Source organism: Aspergillus costaricaensis (genome assembly GCF_003184835.1).
Source record: "Aspergillus costaricaensis CBS 115574 unplaced genomic scaffold BO79scaffold_12, whole genome shotgun sequence".
NCBI lineage: Eukaryota > Fungi > Ascomycota > Eurotiomycetes > Eurotiales > Aspergillaceae > Aspergillus > Aspergillus costaricensis.
The window spans coordinates 622966-641842 of record NW_020291812.1 but is presented as its reverse complement, the minus strand read 5'-3'; the positions used below and the strand labels follow the sequence as shown (position 1 = coordinate 641842).

The 18877-nt window shown below is 49.9% G+C and overlaps 7 protein-coding genes across 7 annotated transcripts; 5 read left to right on the top strand and 2 right to left on the bottom strand.

Moving 5' to 3' along the window:
• The first annotated feature begins 95 nt into the window (after positions 1-95).
• On the top strand, positions 96-1176 carry BO79DRAFT_171477 (DUF5321 domain-containing protein). The gene is made up of 2 exons (XM_025679581.1): positions 96-611; positions 696-1176. Exons 1-2 carry the CDS (start codon positions 158-160, stop codon positions 893-895), a joined length of 654 nt encoding a protein of 217 aa, XP_025540779.1. The 5' UTR covers positions 96-157; the 3' UTR covers positions 896-1176.
• Positions 1177-1819: 643 nt separating this feature from the next.
• BO79DRAFT_216769 (citrin) lies at positions 1820-4146 on the bottom strand (the record flags this gene model as incomplete). The annotated part of the gene is made up of 4 exons (XM_025683336.1): positions 1820-2370; positions 2431-2593; positions 2663-3856; positions 3967-4146. 4 exons carry the CDS (start codon positions 4144-4146, stop codon positions 1820-1822), a joined length of 2088 nt encoding a protein of 695 aa, XP_025540778.1.
• Positions 4147-4923: 777 nt separating this feature from the next.
• BO79DRAFT_208631 (uncharacterized protein) lies at positions 4924-5356 on the top strand. Its single transcript, XM_025682432.1, has one exon. It carries the CDS (start codon positions 5010-5012, stop codon positions 5169-5171), a length of 162 nt encoding a protein of 53 aa, XP_025540777.1. The 5' UTR covers positions 4924-5009; the 3' UTR covers positions 5172-5356.
• Positions 5357-7157: 1801 nt separating this feature from the next.
• Positions 7158-8509, bottom strand: BO79DRAFT_286897 (phosphatase PAP2 family protein). Its single transcript, XM_025688519.1, has 3 exons — positions 8268-8509; positions 7965-8194; positions 7158-7897 (listed from the first exon to the last, which is right to left on the bottom strand). The coding sequence occupies exons 1-3, from the start codon at positions 8299-8301 to the stop codon at positions 7196-7198; spliced, it is 966 nt and encodes a 321-aa protein (XP_025540776.1). The 5' UTR covers positions 8302-8509; the 3' UTR covers positions 7158-7195.
• Positions 8510-11436: 2927 nt separating this feature from the next.
• On the top strand, positions 11437-15061 carry BO79DRAFT_216767 (DUF3433 domain-containing protein; the record flags this gene model as incomplete). The annotated part of the gene is made up of 2 exons (XM_025683335.1): positions 11437-13159; positions 13230-15061. 2 exons carry the CDS (start codon positions 11437-11439, stop codon positions 15059-15061), a joined length of 3555 nt encoding a protein of 1184 aa, XP_025540775.1.
• A 1248-nt stretch (positions 15062-16309) lies between these two features.
• Positions 16310-16900, top strand: BO79DRAFT_254032 (uncharacterized protein; the record flags this gene model as incomplete). Its single annotated transcript, XM_025686035.1, has 2 exons — positions 16310-16660; positions 16718-16900. 2 exons carry the CDS (start codon positions 16310-16312, stop codon positions 16898-16900), a joined length of 534 nt encoding a protein of 177 aa, XP_025540774.1.
• Positions 16901-17275: 375 nt separating this feature from the next.
• Positions 17276-18751, top strand: BO79DRAFT_193209 (N(6)-L-threonylcarbamoyladenine synthase family protein; the record flags this gene model as incomplete). The annotated part of the gene is made up of 2 exons (XM_025680962.1): positions 17276-17391; positions 17458-18751. 2 exons carry the CDS (start codon positions 17276-17278, stop codon positions 18749-18751), a joined length of 1410 nt encoding a protein of 469 aa, XP_025540773.1.
• Positions 18752-18877: the final 126 nt, after the last annotated feature.

Below are 18877 nucleotides of genomic sequence, written 5' to 3'. Positions count from 1 at the left end.
ACTAGTGCAATCTGGCCCCGAATCTCAGGTTGCCTCAGGCCGAACTCTGCGGCAGATAATTGTGTGCCACATCAAGTGTACAGACACTCCAGTGAGCAGCTTTGGGAGCATCTCGACGTCGCAATTCGACACAGTCCCCAGGACGGACCTCTTCATTATGAACTCAGCCCGACTTTCCCTCCGGCATCTGGCCCAAGCGGCCCCAGCCCTCCGACCTGCCGGCGCTTTCCACATTCCAACAAATCAATTACAGTGTCGTCTACAGTCCACTTCTTCCAAAGCGATACCCAGATTCGCTCAAACGTCACTATGGACATCGATGATTCCCAAGTTCATCCGGAACCGCGGCGCTAAAGAAACCAAGCCGTATAAGCCGAAATCCAAAGAATGGAACCCCGCAAGCTTCTACATCATCATCTTCATCTTGATCGGATCCCAGGCCATCCGGATGATCGCATTGAAGAACGACTATGCGGCGTACACACGGTCAACAGATGCGAAGATTAGGCTTCTTCGGGAGGTCATAGAGAGGGTGAATAATGGGGAGAAGGTTGATGTGGAGAAACTGTTGGGCACTGGAGATGAGGCGAAGGAACGAGAATGGGAGGAAGGTCAGTGCTTGCATGCTCTTGATTTACCGTTCTACCATACTTGGAACCCTGCTTTTACTAACTCGGGGCTCTTCTCTGATATAGTACTACGCGAGATCGAAGCAGAAGATTCATTGTGGCATCGCAAGGCGGCCGCGTCGGAAGCTCAGCAAGAGCAGGTCGAGGAGCCAAAACAATCGATTATGAAGTCAATCATTAAAGATCCTGCTGTACCTGCAGAGGGACCTCAGGATAAAGGTTTACCTGCGGATAGCCCGTCAAAGAAGAAGCTCAACTTCTTTTAAACAAGCGTGCGTCTATTGATGGTCAGCATCGCCGCACGGACTTACACCCGAGGCTACTATCGAGATGCGTTTCTCGAATGATGAGAACGAACCGTGCTTATACGCCGGACAAAGTTCCATAGGTGGTTGCTGTCGGGGGTGCAGAAAGTGCTCGGGATATGGTTCTCAATCATTCCCCAATCCGGAAGTAGCGAAGAGGAGATGACGATATCTGACAGGCCATGCATAGTCCTCGTTTGCTTGAGCGTGGCCATCATCTGTTGTACTTTGCATAAATACGCTTTGTTCCCTCTCCTACTCTTCAATTGATACCCACATAGCTTTCAAATGTATCCCAAATCATGTACTTTTTGTGGGAGGCATTTTGGACAGGTCATATATTTGTATTATAAACTCCTATAAATGAGATGAAAGGACACTATTACAATCTTGACCAACAATTCACAAAATGAATTAATAGGAATGACTTGGGAACGATGTAGAAACTCTGGGGGAGGTCTAGAGGAGTTTCAATGACCAGATATTGAATGAACCATGTGCTAACGACATTCAGATTAGATCAACAGTGCTGGTACAGCAGCATGTAATGACGTCCCCGACCTTGGATATCTGAGACAATATCTGCAAGAATATATATCAAACCAGGGCGGCCCCGGAACAGCTTGAATCGGACCTGAAATGAAACGGATCGCAACTGTCCATCCTGAAACTTCTAACTGCTTTTGGTACATGTGCAAATGCAAATAGCGTCTGTGTAGTACATAGAAACGGAGGTCACAGGAAAGTCTTTGCTCCAAGCCAGAAATCTAAGAACCAAGGAAAACGAGTTGGGTAGTATGACATGAAAAGATATTTCCATTTAAACAAAAGGAACAAAAGGAAAGAGAAACCAATTCGTCGCTATGAAAACATGAAGATGCTTATCTATTGCTTGGACTGCTGAAGGAACTTAGGCCAACGGTCCGCCGAGGGGATCGGAACGCGGCCAATGTTTTGATCCAAATCCAGGATCAGCTTGAGGGCGTTCCTGGATCTGAGGTATGGCAGAGGAGCCTTGGCAGTCTGCAGGCCGACGCCAGGTTCGATTTGTCCCGCCGGGGTAACTTCCGGTTCAGACCCGGGCATAGGAAGCATCTTCTGCAGGATCTCATAGGCGGCAAGTGTGAAACCGAACTGTGGGGATGAACGAATGATACGAGCCGGGCCTCCCTTGAAGAAAGCCTTGAATCCTTCATCCCTCCAAACAGTGGCCGCGCAGTGACGCAGTCCGGTGTACCCGATCTCACCCTTGCGGGCTTCGACCTGCAGACGGGTCTTGATCACGTCACACGGGGTAGTAAGATAGGCTGCGGGCATACCAGCAATAGCACCTGCGGTGAGCAATTGCACGACGCCGAGCTTGTGAGTGGGCGACTCGCCGAAGAAGTCGGACTTCAGGTGCGCATAAGTAGGGAAGTAGATGGCGGAGAACGGGACTGGCAGGTAAACAATTAGAAGGGTTCTAGCAACCAAACAACGGGGCGCGAATCACTTACCATCACGGAGCAGACAGGCACTTGCTCCCTTGTACAGACCCATCAAACCCAGGTTCTTGACGATCCAGAGGGCAGAGCGGCGAGGAGCACCCTCAACAGACTTTGCGATCTCACCCTGGACTTGGAGACGAATCTTGACAATCTCCAGAGGGTTGGTGAAGATCTAAAACGGGGTTGCAGTTAGCGTATTGAGCCTCTTCAATGAATTAGAATCGCTGTCAGGATAACTTACAACTTGACAAGCTCCGGCAGTACCACCGGCCAGGATCTCGTGACCAGTCCAGATCTTTCCGTTCTCCTTGTTGGTGAAGTGCCCACGCACAAGGTCGTTCACAGTGAGCTTAATAGCCTTCTCGGGGGCGACACCGATCAATTGAGGGACGACACCAGAGTACAAGCCGGTAAAACCCTCGTTACGGATCACTTTCCTGAAGCAATCCAGCGAGTTGTTGTAAAGTCTCTCTCCGACGCGAGTTGAGCGCTGGTTCTGCATACGGGTCTTCACAAGATCAATGGGGTACACCATGAAGGCTCCGAAAGCACCTGCAAGACTGCCCAGGGCGAAATGGTGGACGGACTCCAACACGCTGTACAGCACCGACTTGGACTTCTCGGCAACCTGGTGCGCCTTATCCGACGCAGCTTGTCCAGCAACTGCGAGGGGCATACGCCACGATGCGTCAATGACCTTGGCGAAATCCTTCTGCGAAAGTCTTCCAGAGGGAGCATCCAATCCAGCGAAGTGGAAGAGGATGTCGGCCTCCATGGGGGTGAAAAGAGAGAACCGGGTAACACGAGCGGCAGCATTCAAGAAATCCGCGCGCGTGATCTTGCCATCATCGCTGTGCTGGGCCGCCTCACGCACAATAACATCAATGATATCCATCTCACGCATGATGTTCTGGAAGGCACGGACGGTGGCATAGGAGATCTTGGTACCGGCGGAGATGTTGCACAGACTGGGTAGGTTTTCCAAAACATAGTCGGACAGCTTGTGCTTCGAGGTTTCGAGGATGATGCGCTGGAAGTCTTCGGGCTCGATGTAGCCATCACCGTCCTTGTCAAAAGCGTGGAAAGCTTGCCTAATGCGTTCTCCCTGCAGACCGCGAAGCATCTGGGAGAATTGAGGGTACGTCATGTCGTGTCGGCGTTTTGTCTTTCCAGTGTAAAGGGAAGCCCATTCTGAGTTCCAATCGAACGGGATGCTGTCGCTGCTCTTGCTCAGGTTGCACACTTCCTTGAAGGTGTCCCATTTCACGGTGCCCGTTCCTTCCGTGTCGAACAATCTAAAAGCAATCTCGTATTCCGCGTCGGGTTTGTCCAGGAGGTTCTCGAAAGTCGTCCAGTCGGCAAGGCTGACTTTGCCGGATCTGCGCCTGTCGGCGACCATGAACAGAACGCCATAGTGCTCGCGTTTGATTTTGTGCTATTGTGAGGCAAGTACCGACATGCATTAGCCAAGCAGGAACCCTTGCGAATCGTATGACACATACAGCACAATCTGGGGGATGAGCGGCAAGGATCAGGATGACTCACATAGTCTTCATATTTGGGAGCGATGGCATTGACGAAGTCCTCCTGGCTCATGTAGAGCTCTCCCGTCTCCTCGTCTTTGCGTGCATGGCGCAGGAAATTGCTTTTAATCTGCTGCGATGGCTGGGGCTCCTGGGAGGTGCCCACCAAGGATTCCTTGACTGCGTCCTTCACACTAGCCATGGTGTAAAATACAGCAATCTATGAACAAACGCCAAAGATGACAGATGCAATTCCAAAAGAAACCCAACGGAGCTACAAAAGAACGGAAAGGAAACCACGCAAATTAGGCAAGCGAGGGGAGGAGCGGGATTAAGAAGGGGTTGGGGATAAGAGAAGGGAGTGGAGAAGGGGATTAAGACAAAAATAACGGGGGAGCGAAAGTGCTTTGCGCCTGAGCGATAATCGATCGATCAATAATAATATTTTAATTCCCGGGGGTGGGCAGAGTGAATCATACACTGACAGCTGTGAGCTGCGCAGAAAAATTATGGGGCCCAGCAATAAGTAAAGAAGGCAAGAACCTGACTTTTACAGGATTTTTATTGACTATTTGCGGTTTTAACTAATTTTTTCGTTTTGCTTTTTTGGTCAATTTTTGTTACCCTTTTTTATTTTCACATTCATCAGCACAAGCCTCACCTGGACAAACGGATAAAAAGTGTCTTTTTATTTTTTATTTTTTTCAATTTGCCTGATGACCTTTGGGGCTGAGAGGGCGAATCAACCAGCAACATCGGGCGATCTCACCGCCCCTGGCTGGCATGCATGTTGTTATCTAATTAACCGCTCGCGGTGAGGCCTTTTCTTATGCTTATGGCCTTATGCATCGGACTTGGCCCCGAACCCTGGTCAAGTGCGGCTTCCTGGCTTATTTAACTCCGCACGCAAGACCCTCACTCCCCTCACAAGGCATTTCATATACACGTCTTGATGCTGTGAGATTGCCAAATGGAACAACATATCTATCATGAGAGACCATTTTCATATGAATCAAACTTTTTTTAAGAAATTTCTCCTGTCCGAAAGCTAGTTCTCCCGAAACAATGGAAAGCCACGCTGACCCAAGGGACACACCCTCGATCCACGCCCCCTCACGGATCACGGATTTCGCCATGGACGACCAACTTCTCTCGGCGTGCCACGGTAACTCCGGAACTTTGGCCACCTTCGATAAATATGATAACCAACCACTGGGTCCCCCTTAAGCCAGACAACCAGGATCTGAAGCACTTCCCAACTTCCCTCCCAAGAGTAGCGAATCCCGTTATCTAACGGAGTAGGGTGGTCAAGATGCATCGCAATTCTTCAGCGAGAGTAGCGAGCCCATAGCAGCTTGGGGTATGCGACCCCTCTATCGGGGTTCATCTGCCACCAAGACGCGGCATGCGACCCGATCTCGGAGAACCAGCATCAACGTACAGCTGAGGGTCAGACCGGATTTGGGTTTCCAGGTGAACAGCAACCGCACATCGACGAGTGATACTGTGTAGTAATGCAAGGCTTCCGCGCTTCACATGACATCGCCGTCTGACACACAAAAATTGGAGTCTTTTCTCCCCGTCTCGGGCCGATTCATTTGGCTTACCCGCGAATGAGATGAGCTGCTTCCACGAGGTGCGTCTCCGGCTCGGTGGGGACTCCGGGACAAGCAGGAGGAACTAGATAGACTAGGAGTTGATAGTCTATTCATCTTACCTAAGGATTAGACCTTCCCCATATTCATGGACGTGTCTATCCCCCAACTAAACGAGCCTCGGACCTGGAGAACCCGGGGAGGCTTGATTCCACTGTGGCTCAACAGGTCGTCAAAGCGTATGTATATACGGGGAGCCGCAGGTTCTGTGCGCTGTGAAAGACTCAAAGAAACGAACAAGTGACAATCGTAGACGAAACCCGGAGAGGAAGGTTGTACCGAAATCCCCCGGAAGAAGAACACCTAAGCAGGGCCTCTAGCCTAAGGCACCAGGGGGGAAAGGGTAAAAGACACGGGACCATAATTTCTCCGAGAGAAGACACGGCGCCACTCCACCTGGCATTACCAGGTCTCGACCTCGGCCTTGCTCCGACCTGCACTTCTTCTCCGAATAGCTGTTCTCTCACGCGATCAGGAGGGATCTCCGCCAAGATCGGAATGAGTACGGAGTAGATAGGCAGCCCTTTCACCGAGAAATATGTAGTCTTACATAGTAGTATCATGTCAGTCAACATCCACTCAACAAGTAAATGCAACTACCTCAACTAGTTCTAAAACTCCCTGCTATATCCAATACACACCGAGCCCTATTTTAGTCACGACAAGTTCTACTATCATAAGTTGTTTGTTTCTCTAACTTACCGTTCATAGTGCTAAAAGTGACTAGCACCTACAAACAAAAACAAACATATCCAATACTACGCAGCATAGTGCGATTACTATCCGTAGTAACATGCATAATATATGCTCTCGCTTTCCCAACGAAAGGCTAATCCATACATAATATTGGATAATCATCAACGCTATGTACTTCCTAGTAAGTATCAATGCTTTACATATCATCTACACTACGACGTCCTGGCTGTTCACAGACCTTCAGAAAGAGGGATATATGAATTTTTCTCAACGCCTGTTTAATCACTACTTCTATCAATGATTTTCACAATCGTCCACACCTGCTGGATACATTCGTGCACCACAGTATCAATCTCAAGGAGGGGGGCTGAGAACATCAAGAAAATAAGAAAAAGAAAGAATTAAAGCCCATATTCCCATAATGGTTGTCTCACTTATCGAAGGCATACAAACAAAAAAGTAAAAATACTTATCACTTCTCTACTCCATAGTCCCCATATCCTCTGCTTCTTCACCAGTATACATGATTGTTTTTACTTCTAGTAAACATGTAGCATTTGTTGACTTCGTTTCTTCTCAGATAGACGGGAACTGGTGTAGCTAATTTGACTCATTTGCTCACCTCTGAGCAATAGATCAAAAAGGCTGCATGAGGGAGCTGACTCGCTGGTGTTATCTATTCTCGGGCAGCTTGAAAGGTTTAAACTGAGTTTGCCCGTACGATATGGTTGACAAGACAGACACTCTGCCTGTATACATACGCGATCCAAGTGTAGGTTGATTAACAATGACTATGTACTCTCCACCAAAGAATATTGACTCAAGTAGGAATAACGATATAGATATTCTAACTCCAAGTTCCCAAGACTGTATACCGGCAGGCTAGGCACCTCTGGCGGCCTAGGGTTTCTCTATACGCAACAACCTGAAGAGTGCTCTTTCCACAGGAAGAAGATATAACATGACGGCGTTAAATCTAAATGCCGTGAGCGTCACACATGCACCGACGACAGCATCTAGGATAAAATGGTTGGCTGTCGCAACGATAGTAAGTCCCATGAGCATGGGCCAGATGGGCGCCACAGCTCGAAGGTACCAATGCGGACTGAACTTCAGCAGGCAGAGTGCAATGAACATCGAGTTGCCGAAGTGGAGCGAGGGCATCGCTGCAATTGTGAGCTGGAATTTGTTCTGCGTCCAGGCTGAGCCGCCTGCATTGCTGTGCAGAACGTCGATGAAGCCGTACTCCTCTGGCAGCAGGCGAGGTGGCATGCACCTCCACAAGGTAAGGATGGTGAAGGCAATGACGTTCTCGAACGCCAGTGTACGCCTGATTGCTTGATACTTGTCTCGTTGGATGCAGGTATAGCAGTAGACGATGAATATCACACCGAGGACAATGTGTGAATAGTATACTCGAGCAAGGAATCCCATGAGCCATGGCTTCTGCTCAAGCACATACCTTTGTACAGATAGCTCGACATCGAGGTGAAGGAAGTGCTCGAACGAGAGGATGGAAAGGGCATGGCGCTCAGCGGTGTCGAAAATAGCCTCATGGCCACTGATCATCCTAGCGGAAAATGCCCGTAAACCTTGATAAATCTATCCACACAGTCAGCAATGCGTGGTACTACAGGAAGTGTGCCTTGGGCATCAAGATGTGTCTCACCCAATATGTGAGTAGCCAATACCATATTTCCAACAAGAAGGGGAATTTGGCAAGGATCCGTGATTGTATGGTTCGGCGGTTTCGAATTGTGCGCTCATCAGAGTCCTCGTTTGGCTTTATGTCCACTGGAGGAGCTTCCAGCAGTGGTGACTCGACGTCCGGCGTAGCGAGGAGTTTAGCGTTCTTGCGCCGATTGATGAGTGCTCCTGCAGTGAAGGCGGCGACAATCGCTACAGCAGGACGTGACCATGAGCATGCTTCTTCGGATGATGCGGATTTGCAAGTAGCAGGGATATAACTTACCCGCAGGCTCTAGAATGTTCTTCACCGCGCCCATTTGTGATGTTCAATGTATGGAAACCAGGATTAGGTCACGTACACCGGTGGTCGAGGTTACCCTGCACTGCAGGCGGAAGCTTCGCATACACTGGAACTTAACGATGAGCCCAGCAAATGGAATTGATGTGTTGTCTCGAGTCTGACACCAGAGGATCTACCTTGTCTGAAGTCTTGCAACAAGATCCCGGGAAGCCAGTCGGAGAAAAAGGAGAAAGGGGAGCCAAGGTGACAACGAAGAATTGAGTTGAGAAGTTGTCGTCATCCGTGGCTGCCATACTTCCGTGCATACCTGGCGCCTGGTGGGGTTTGGCGTGTTTGCATGGGCCCTACAAAAGAAAAAAAAAACAGGGCGGGCAGGCAGGTGAGTTTGACTAGTCTGCTGGGTTAGGCAGACCCATCACTCTGTCCAGCAACCATCAACGCTCTAACGATTTCCAAGAAGTTATGGAGAAACTACTAATCACTTATGGACCACACCGAGGTAGGTCACACGCGGTATTACCTCTTCTGAGAGCCACTCTGGTCTGGGCCCGAATTTAGCGGCGGTTCATCCAGGATCCATCGTATCCGTATCCGAAGAGAACCGATGGCCGGATCGGGCTGCCACTGCTCTGCTTCGTTTCAGCCACAATGGCGGGTAAGGCTGGAGTTCAACCGTTGCAGAAGTTCGTATCTAAATTAGCGACAGGTATGGAGTACATTGAGTGAGATGGTGATCATAGTAGTACCGGCAGTGACGCCCAGAGAGCCAAGTGCGTCTCGATCGCGCTTTATTGGTTCCTACCATGCGCTAATTCCTTCGACCGAAAGCTTCGCCGATCTACACTGACAACAACTCTTTTCATCATCAATGTTTGTATTCTCTATTTCTTTCTTAATCTTGTGCTATCGCCCAACAATATGAAAAGGGGGAATCTAGTCAATGCAATGCGTTTGGTACAATGGAGAGTTGGTTCATTCTTTTCATGTTTGCCGATCGGAGCCATCTTAGCGTAACTGCTGGCTACGACATATACCTCGAATCTGCATGGTGGCCCCTTTCTGTATAACTCCCATTAAGTATGCTCTCATATTATGATGTTGCTTGAAATGCAGTATATTTGGGACCGCACAGTATAATCCAGGTCAGTTTACTGCATTTTATAAGGTAGACAATATACTTTATGAAGTTCTACTAGGTAGCAGTTCTCTGGGTTAAGCCAACCCGAGCACTACGAACGACCTAGGCTTTATGCAGACCATTTTAGTTTTCTCGATACATCCCATATATCCGAACAATTGTCTTGGTTTTTCTTGATGCAAAGTCCAGAATTCAAGCTACTGTCAAGGTTAAAAGGCTCTTTCTTGCTGGTAGTTCTCGTGATAAAAAAGGGGTTCGGCCGCAGACCCTGAGATCCCCACCAGATAGACTCATCTTCAAGGGTTCCGTTGATAAGATATAGTAGGGAAGAGCTCTGCCATCGGTTATCAGAAGAGTGCGCAGGCTATATACTAAACCTTATATGATCGTCATATATTACTATCTCGAGAACATGGTTTTGATATCATTTATATCCGTCAGCTGTGTTTAGCACCACGTATATTTTCTATTATTGTATGTTTCCCATAACATGTGTTGAGTCAAGTGCTCGCACAAGGTTTATAAAAATACAGCGGGATGTCTGTGTCGGATAGAATCCAACTCTATTGAGCATACGATCAGTATTGACAAACAAATAGCTGGGCTATTATCGCCTCTCTATCTACTAGTACATTCTTGCAAGCACGAGCGTCAAGTGGTAGGTTGGCTGGTCATAGAACCACTAAACTTCCTGTGATCTGAGTACGACTCACAGCTTATACTACTCAGATTGTGCAAGATCTTCTAATAGGCTGTAAGCTGAGGTTCAATGCAGAATATTTTTAAGGTTATCAGTAGATGGGCGAATGGCATGCTGACAGACCTTGCTGCCTTGCTGTTCAGTTGATAAGCCCAGGCCCATAGCGTGCTGTTACCGTCAAATCTAGACAGGAAAGAGAAAGCCGTGATCTTACTGTTCCTCAGTGCAAAGACTTTTTAGGCAGGTTAATATATCTAGATGCGTAAAAGAAGATAACCTGAACCAGGTCGCTGGGAAGAAACAGGGACGGTTCTCGGTGGGGCACCAGGGCGGCTAAAAATACCAAGCCTTGGAGCGCTACCAAAGAGATTCGTCATTTCTCCCTCGCCAAGTTTCGGCCATGGCAAGTGTCCTCCACCAGTCCACCAGTCCACCAGTCCACCGTCACTCAAGTGTCCCTCCCCATTGTTAGTCTTGAAGGTCTGAACCCTTTGCAGCACCCTTTTGCGACCACCATCATGCAATCTATTGACCGTCGATCATGCCTCTTCCTGGATATCCTCCAGGGCTGTCACAGTCACAGTGATCAACCAGGGCCATGACCCACTAATACTGATTGGGCTGAGAGCACACCGAGATGCAGACTGCTGACGGCAGAAGGGAAAGACTGACCCGTGAACCACAACATTCATCCCGCGTCGAAAGGGGACTAGAAGACCTATCCAGATTTCCTGCTGCAAATGCAGTGGATCGTAAGGCGAGGTTGGCGGCCTTTTTACGGGCTGCGAAGCGGATCGCATCACCAGTCAAACCCCCTCTCCTCCAAGTCTCTAAGTGGGCGCTCCACCCGGAACACGTACCAATAGGCCCCAGTGCAATAAATTAATCCCAAACGGGCCAAGTTGCCCACCCCCCAAACTGGCTATTTTTCTAAAATGGTTTTGGCGCCGGGGCTCGTCGCCTTTCCAAAGCACCACGACCCGGTTCGTTTCTTATCTCATTCCTCATCGACTCTCCTCCCGCCCAGCCCGGATCCTCGCGCAACCAGCCGCATCATCGGAACAAGAGGACCCTGAATACCGCTTTTCTTCCATCACACTGTGTCGACAAGTCAATCAGCTGCGATATCCGTCGATGGGCAACCCTGAAGTGACCTTTTTGTGCCTCCCCAATTCTCGAGCGCCTCACTTCTGAACACTTCCTCCAGCCATGTCGAATCGCGGTTGAATGCGGTGACTGGTTTTTGATACCAGCCATATCCCTCCGGTGATCTATGCTAGGCAACTTTGACAGATGTGAAGAACCGAGGAACGATGACAACAGAGCTTACCCGCGATGCTCCTCAGATCCGGACTTCAGGATGGCTTCCGCGGACCTTGCGCCGACGATACTTGATTCCGTTGGCCTGCCTCATGTTCTTCATGCTGTTGGTGACTGAGTTTCTTCGACAACTGGGCAACAATGAAGGCAGCCTCAGTCTCTTTACCTCGACTGACCAACTCACCGACACCCGAAAATTCGCCTACACCTACGTTCCCACGATCCTGAGCATGGTTATCGCAGTCTTATGGTCCCTCGTTGAATATGACGCTCTTCGGCTCGAACCGTACTTCCAACTATCAAGACCCCAAGGGGCTCCGGCTGATGTGCTTCTTCTCAACTACGAATTCGGTCACTATACAACCGCGCCGTTCTTTGCCATGAGGAACCGCCATTGGCTTGCGGTCTGTATCTCAGTCCTGAGTATCCTCCTGCAATTGGTATTCCCGTCTTTGCAAAGTAGTCTTTTCAACATGGATGACGCTACCGTCTACAAGAATCAGCACCTTCAAACATGGCCGACTATCGTGAACCTCGAAGAGCAGGGATCCTTGGTGGATAACAGCATCCAGAACACGACCAGCATTCGAGACCATCGGGACCTGTCTTATAGTCAGCCGGAATCGAGCAAGTACGCCATGGCACCGGTGGCTATACCATTAGATGTTCAATACGACACGAAAATGTGGGAACTCACGCAATCCATCTACTGGACAGAGTTATCTTGTACTGAGATTGACGTGGAAGATGCCGTAACCATTGATGTATCCTCCAATACTTCTTCATTCGGTATCGGATCTCCCACTAGGCAACCCTTGATTTGGAACCTCTACGACGTGTCAACAACCGACAATTGCACCCTGGAACTCAGCGAGGAAATCACCATACCGCCGACAAACTCATCCGTGCAGATTTCACACTGGCAGCCGAACGCATCCACGACTAGTATTACCAAGCAGTGTGCTTCTTTCGACCTAATCGGACTGACGGTGGACGTCAGTCTCAACAAATCCAGTGAACTTGATCGCCAGAAATCCGATTATTCGAGCTCTGATTACACCCATCAGGTCAACGGATTTGGCTGCAAGCTTGTCTATCTGACCTCGGAAGCTGGCATCTCAGTGCAAGTAAATGGTTCGCTTTCAATCGTTGATCTGCATCCGAACTCGACTACAGAGGTCTCAAGAGCTTCTCTCAATACTACCCACTTCAAAGGCATAATTTTGCAAGAGGTGGCCTCCACCAATGGCACTTCCACGTTCAATAAGAAGCCAGTGAGGCCATCCACACTTCATCGCGATCTTATCTCGAAGCTGGAAACTAGTGTTCAAGGCGCTTTTGTACCGTTGATGAACAGGATCTTCGATCTCACCAGTCAGTCACACTATGTGCAAGCTTCTCATGTGACACATCAGATGGCCATCATTGTTGGCCCGGTACAGTCCTTCCTCTCCGAGGCAATCCTTCTGTTTGGAGTGGTAATGGTTTTGTATTTGGCCTACACCTACCCAAATCGCCCGAATATGCTTCGAAGTGACCCAGCTTCTATCGCATCCATGTGTGGTATCATGGCCGATGTCATTGATGCTTCGTGTCTGTCTCACTTGAACCTAGATCAGTTGTCAACCAGACAGTTGAGGACCATTCTGAAGAACTATACTTGCCGCTGGCAGCAAGCTTCTGACTCTCCCCGTATTTGTATTGAGCCATCTGCTGGTAAGTCTCGCACTAATTGTGATTTGCCTCGGTTAGGGCCTCATAAAGCAGACATATTGACACTGTTTAGTTCCTCGGTCTCAAAGGCAGATCTTTCAAGGCAAACCCGATCCAAGACCTCATTTCCTCCTTATACCAATTTTCGCTCTTGAAATATTCCTCTTCATAGCGGTATTTGCAGGTATTGTGACGATATTCGTGCTGTGTGCCAAGGATGGGGCATTCCATTCCTTGACATATCTTAACTCCGACAGTCTGGCGGCGTTGTTCCAACTCATCCCGTCTGCACTCGCTTCCATTATCAGGGCATTATGCCTCTCGATATACCGATACCTGAGCGTTCTGGAACCATGGTCTGTTCTCCAGGCAGGGGGCGCATCCGCTGCGTCTTCCCTACTGCTCGAGTACGGATCATTGAATCCTATTGCTTCACTCTTTAAGTGGTTCAGTTACCGCCACTTCTTGCTGGGACTCGTAGGAGTGGCCTGTATGTTCAATACCGCAATGAGCATATTAGCCAGCGGGCTTTTTCGACACGAGCTTGGTCCGACGAGGGCGGATGCTGATATGAAGTCCAACTACAGCTATGCGTCAATCGCCATAAGACAAGCCTCGCCAATAGGCCCCGAACTTGACACCATTAAGAGCAGCATCTACAGTGGTACCTCGGTGCTCTCTTGGACCACATCCAGCTATTCATTTCTCCCTGCATGGACGGACACATCGTCCGAATGGCTCGTTGGGGGCACCATTCGGGGCGTTGGTGCCGATTTAGTATGCAAGCAACTTTCGATCGCCGACAGCTATTCCGAGGACCCGGTAACAAATGTAGCCAGTTGGCAATACTCGCCTTTCAACGAATCAGATACGGTGTGCCAAATTGACACAATCCAAGACACTGAGGCTAGCCAAGGAAACAGTTTGACGGTTCGATTCTTCGCTTCACCGACATTTGCACAATCAAGTGGCTGTCAGAAGCCTGCTGTCGTCGTTGTTGCCTACCCCAGCGGAGGTGGCTATCTACAAACCACACCCGATACCGCAGTCGCGTTGTATTGCGAATCCCTCTTCATTATGCAGAATTTCTCCGTTGGTTTCAACTCTGATGGGTACATACAGTACCATGTTCCTCTCAATGGCACCTTTGTGAGGGACGATGCGATTTTACGCAACGGGACGACAAATCTGGCCAACTACAACCTCAGGTTGTCAAACCCTCTAAGCGTCACTTACAATGGCTCGCATCTAGAAACCAACAATGCAAGCAGCACTGATTGGTTTGGCACCCTCACGGCAAATCTCTACCGCATTCTGGACACCAATACAAGTGTCATTACCGCAAATGTTCTCGAATCCGCCACCCGCAATGTCTACCGGTCAATCTTTGCAACTGATCTATCGCTTGAACGGGATGCTTACTTCCAACTTCAAGACCATCCTGCTCGGATCAGCGACGGTATTATCTACAACATGTCATGGGCGGTGGTCCCATCGTTTCCATCATTCATGTATGTCCTAATAATAGTGGTCTTCGATGGGTGCGTTGTCGCCTCGGTTTTCCTTACCAGGAGAGGTCGTTTCAGATTTCCTCGCATCCCACGGTCCATCGGCTCTATCATCCCTTGGGTCATTCATGGACAAGTTCTGAACGATTTCAAGGGAACATACGCATGGAGTGAAGGCGATCGAGAGAAACACTTTGTCGATCTGGACAAACGATACAAACTTAATCGACACGAAACGGCCGATGGACAATGGAAGTACGTTTTGGATGAAGACAATTCTCGCCGCAACAGCGAATCATCTACCATCGAGTTACAGCCGATTACTCCGGTGCCGAAAAATCGGTTCCGAACTCTGCTGCGAAGGGTGACTTCTGATGACAGAAATCAAAACGGATGATGACCCTCTTGGCTTGGTTGACTCATTCATTTCCGACATCTTAGCGGCTTCTTTGAAATCGCCATCGAATTGGAAAAAGGGTTTCATTCCAAACTGCAAAACCGATTGATCTCGGCACACGCAAGAGTTTCTACACCAGGCGGTCCGGACCTCGAGGCAGCCTGAACCCTTCCTGGAGCCACCCAGCCATTGATGCCTTGGCTTCCCCCAACCATCCTACCATTGTGATCATGGAATTTGATAATGGGAAAGACCGGGCTCGCTTGAAACCTTGACTTAGGCTCTGGGAGACATTCCAGAGCCATCATTACTCGGATTGGCTGGTTGGCACGATCGTCAACACTTTGGCAAGCTGGCATCTTGCCCTTTCCATCTAAAATGGCACGGGAGGTCATTGGGATACGAACGATGAGAACCAATGGTTCGGTGGTGGGGTGTGATGTCGGTGTGCCCATATGCAAGTGCCGTCAATGTCCCACACGCTCGCCCATGTGTGCTCCGAAGCCCACGGCAAACAACCAACTTATTCGGCATTTCAAACTCTGCAGAATGCTTGTCCATTTCATGGTGAGGGGAGCTTCCGATAGTCGACTGCGGGAAATTGTGAAGATGCCGGGTGGTCGACGAGGGGGATGGCGGCCGGCAGCCAATGGTTAGTGTTCATCACATTCTAAGCGCCGAGCAGCTGCACGAAAAGGCACAAGTCACCCCTTCATCACACCTAGTCTCGAGGTCCCTGCTGAACGACAACGAATCATGGAGTATGGATGGGTGCAAAGCGTCACCTCCTGACCCAAAGTTTCTTAAAATAGGTTGCCATCCATCGCCAGGTCAACCCCTCGCCTTCGCCCTCCCCACCACCAGGGTTTCTCCCCAGCAATGAAGGTCGAACAACTATATAGCCGCCCAGCTAGCCCGGGGATTAAGGGTTCTTCCTCTTTTCTTGACACACAATTTGTTTTGGGCTTTGCTGGGTTTTTGTTTCCGTTCTATTTTCATCCTTGAGTAGTTCGTTTGGCTGGTCCAGGCGACTATCTGTTTTCAGCTTCCTGTTTGGCACGTCATCGAGTAATAATAGTATCATTTACACGCCTGCCTCATTGGAAACACTCTGTTGATCAAAGTGGTTTTCCTTGATAATCTTGTGCTGCTGCTCCTTGCGCCTATTCTCCACTTGTTTCTTCCACCCAAAGAACAAGATATCTTTTTGCATTCCATCATCTTTCCAACCCATCAGTGTCAGTCAAAATGATCGCTCGCAACGCAAGACCTAAGCTTTCACTGTGCACCTCCGCTGCGCAAAATACTTCTCGTCAGCCTCTGTCCCTCAAGTCCCCCAGCGCCATACCGCGCACTCCGATTTCCCCTGCGAGCCCGAGTGCAAAGCGGTTCTCGTCTTTCCAAGTACCAAGCTACGCCTACAACAACTCGTGCTCGTCCAAGAGTATCCTCAAGAAACATTCGGGCGCCTCGAGTCACGCAGAAAAGCGGATTCAGTTCAAGGGCACTCCCACTGTCCACTGTGTCACGCCCATCGAGAATCCCGAGGAATACTATGGCACTTACACCAAGTTGTCGCGCGAGGAGCGACGTTGGACGGTTCGTGAATGAAGACGAGGCTGATGTCGCTACAACCAACACTACGGCCAAAAGCAGATCGGCGGGATGCTGGGCCAGGAATCCGAAGAGCCTTTTTATGCGCCACGGTTTCTGTGCCCTCCCCGCTCCGACTCGGTTGTGATAAGTCGATCCGGCATCTGGAGCGCAACGACAATTCGGGGTATGTCTGGCGGCGCGGGGCATTGGATGTCCTTGAGCGCAGCGGAAACACTGAGATAAATGCATCTGGAGGATTGAGGATAGACTCAGCGTGTATATGATACCTGTTATGTTCATGATGTGATGATACGGTCCGGCGTTTTGTACTTAGCATAGGGCCTATCTTGGGCTGCCCCAATGACGATCGTTATGGCTCCATTGTGTTCAGTGCTAGCAGTAAACTAGTAGACCTACTTATGGAGAATTCTCGCCAGCGGTGATCCTAGCCACTTCAGACCGACCGTAGCGATTTATAGTAACAGCGGCGGCGGCCCCGGGTTTCGATGGCCCGTGCGAGGAGAATCCCGATACGATAGTCTTTAGTTTTCCCGCCGACAAGCCATACCCAGAAAGCTTGCCTCAGCCTTCCTTCACTCGCTTCTCAAATCACTTCCAATGTTGAGCAGAGTTCCCACCTCAGCATTACGCAAAGGCCTGTGTACTGCTCCGAGGTGGAGTCTTCTACCTCGAAGCCGCCGCGGGTTGCTCACACTTGCCATCGAAACGTCCTGGTGCGTCTAATCTAATCCGCCCGAACACTTGCGCGACAGCATAGCTAACTGCTCTGATCTATCCAGCGACGACACATCGGTAGCAATCATCGAGAAGGAATCAAATGCCGTTCAAATACACTTCCTCGACAAGGTGACCTGCGACACTAGCGCATACCAGGGCATCCACCCGGTCGTGGCTCTCGAATCCCATCAAGAGAACATCGCAAGTCTCGTCCATAAAGCACTCGCCCACCTACCCGTCGCGAAGCACGAAAAGCACCAAACGATAAATGTCTCGAGCGATTCGCAATTACGCAGGAAACCCGACTTCGTATGCGCTACTAGAGGACCGGGGTTCCGCTCGAATCTCTTCGTCGGGCTAGATACAGGAAAGGCGCTGTCTGTCGCATGGCAGGTACCGTTCGTCGGAGTTCATCATATGCAGGCTCATCTGTTGACTCCTCGTCTTGTATCTTGCATGAACCGTGGCCAGGCCCAAGATAACAGCCAGGATGTCGCGGCGTCGCAGCAACCCATCACCCCCGAGTTTCCCTTCCTCTCTATCCTCGCCTCCGGCGGCCATACAATGCTAGTCAAATCCTCCTCCATAACCGATCACGAAATCATGGCTTCAACAGTGGACCGAGCCCTCGGAGAGGCTCTAGACAAAGCCTCCCGCGAAATCATCCCTCCCTACCTCCTCCAAACGTCAAAGAGCACCATGTACGGGAAATTGCTCGAACAATTCGCCTTCCCCAACGGCAAAGCCGACTACGCCGACTACCAAGCCCCCAAATCCCGCCACGATGAACTCCTCCCACGCAAAAGCGAAAACCCCTGGGGCTGGTCTTTCGTAGAGCCATGGGCCCACAGTCGTCAACTGCAATACAGCTTCTGCTTCATAGGGAGCACGCTGGCGAGGATATTCTCGGCTCGCGAGGCAGCCGGTCAAACGATCAGTCATGAGGAGCGGATAGCTCTGGCTCGCGAGGCAATGCGGACTAGCTTTGAGCATCTGGCGTCGCGCACTATCATGGCGTTGGAAAGTCTTGCTAAGCAAGGGCCGGAAAAAGAGGTCAAGACTCTTGTTGTTAGTGGTGGCGTTGCGGCGAACCAGTACCTTATGACTGTGTTGCGCTCGTGGCTGGATGCCCGCGGGTTCGGGCACGTTGGGCTTGTTGCTCCCCCGCCGTACCTGTGTACGGATAATGCTGCTATGATTGCTTGGGCGGGTATGGAGATGTTTGAGGCTGGTTGGCGCACGAATCTTACCTCTCGGGCTATTAGGAAGTGGTCGTTGGATCCGCGAGAGGAGGGAGATGGTGGTGTCCTTGGGCCTTTTGGGTGGGAGAGGGCTGAAGATCATTTTGTACAATAAATAGATTTTGGGGATGATGTTGTTACCACTTCACTCTGCTTCGAGTGTGTATTTTTATGAGCTGTATATAGATCACAATCCATGTATCACCACTACCACTGGGCTTTACTCTCAAGGACTCTGTAT

What these genes read in the sequence shown, in the direction of transcription:
- BO79DRAFT_286897 (XM_025688519.1), bottom strand. Translation starts at nt 8,301, where the DNA reads ATGGGCGCGGTGAAGAACATTCTAGAGCCTGCGG. An exon ending in GAACATTCTAGAGCCTGCGG is followed by an intron (nt 8,195 to 8,267) that starts GTAAGTTATATC and finishes GTCCTGCTGTAG; the next exon opens with CGATTGTCGCCGCCTTCACT. An exon ending in ATTGGCTACTCACATATTGG is followed by an intron (nt 7,898 to 7,964) that starts GTGAGACACATC and finishes CTGTGTGGATAG; the next exon opens with ATTTATCAAGGTTTACGGGC.
- BO79DRAFT_171477 (XM_025679581.1), top strand. Translation starts at nt 158, where the DNA reads ATGAACTCAGCCCGACTTTCCCTCCGGCATCTGGCCCAAGCGGCCCCA. An exon ending in GGAACGAGAATGGGAGGAAG is followed by an intron (nt 612 to 695) that starts GTCAGTGCTTGC and finishes TCTCTGATATAG; the next exon opens with TACTACGCGAGATCGAAGCA.
- BO79DRAFT_208631 (XM_025682432.1), top strand. Translation starts at nt 5,010, where the DNA reads ATGGAAAGCCACGCTGACCCAAGGGACACACCCTCGATCCACGCCCCC.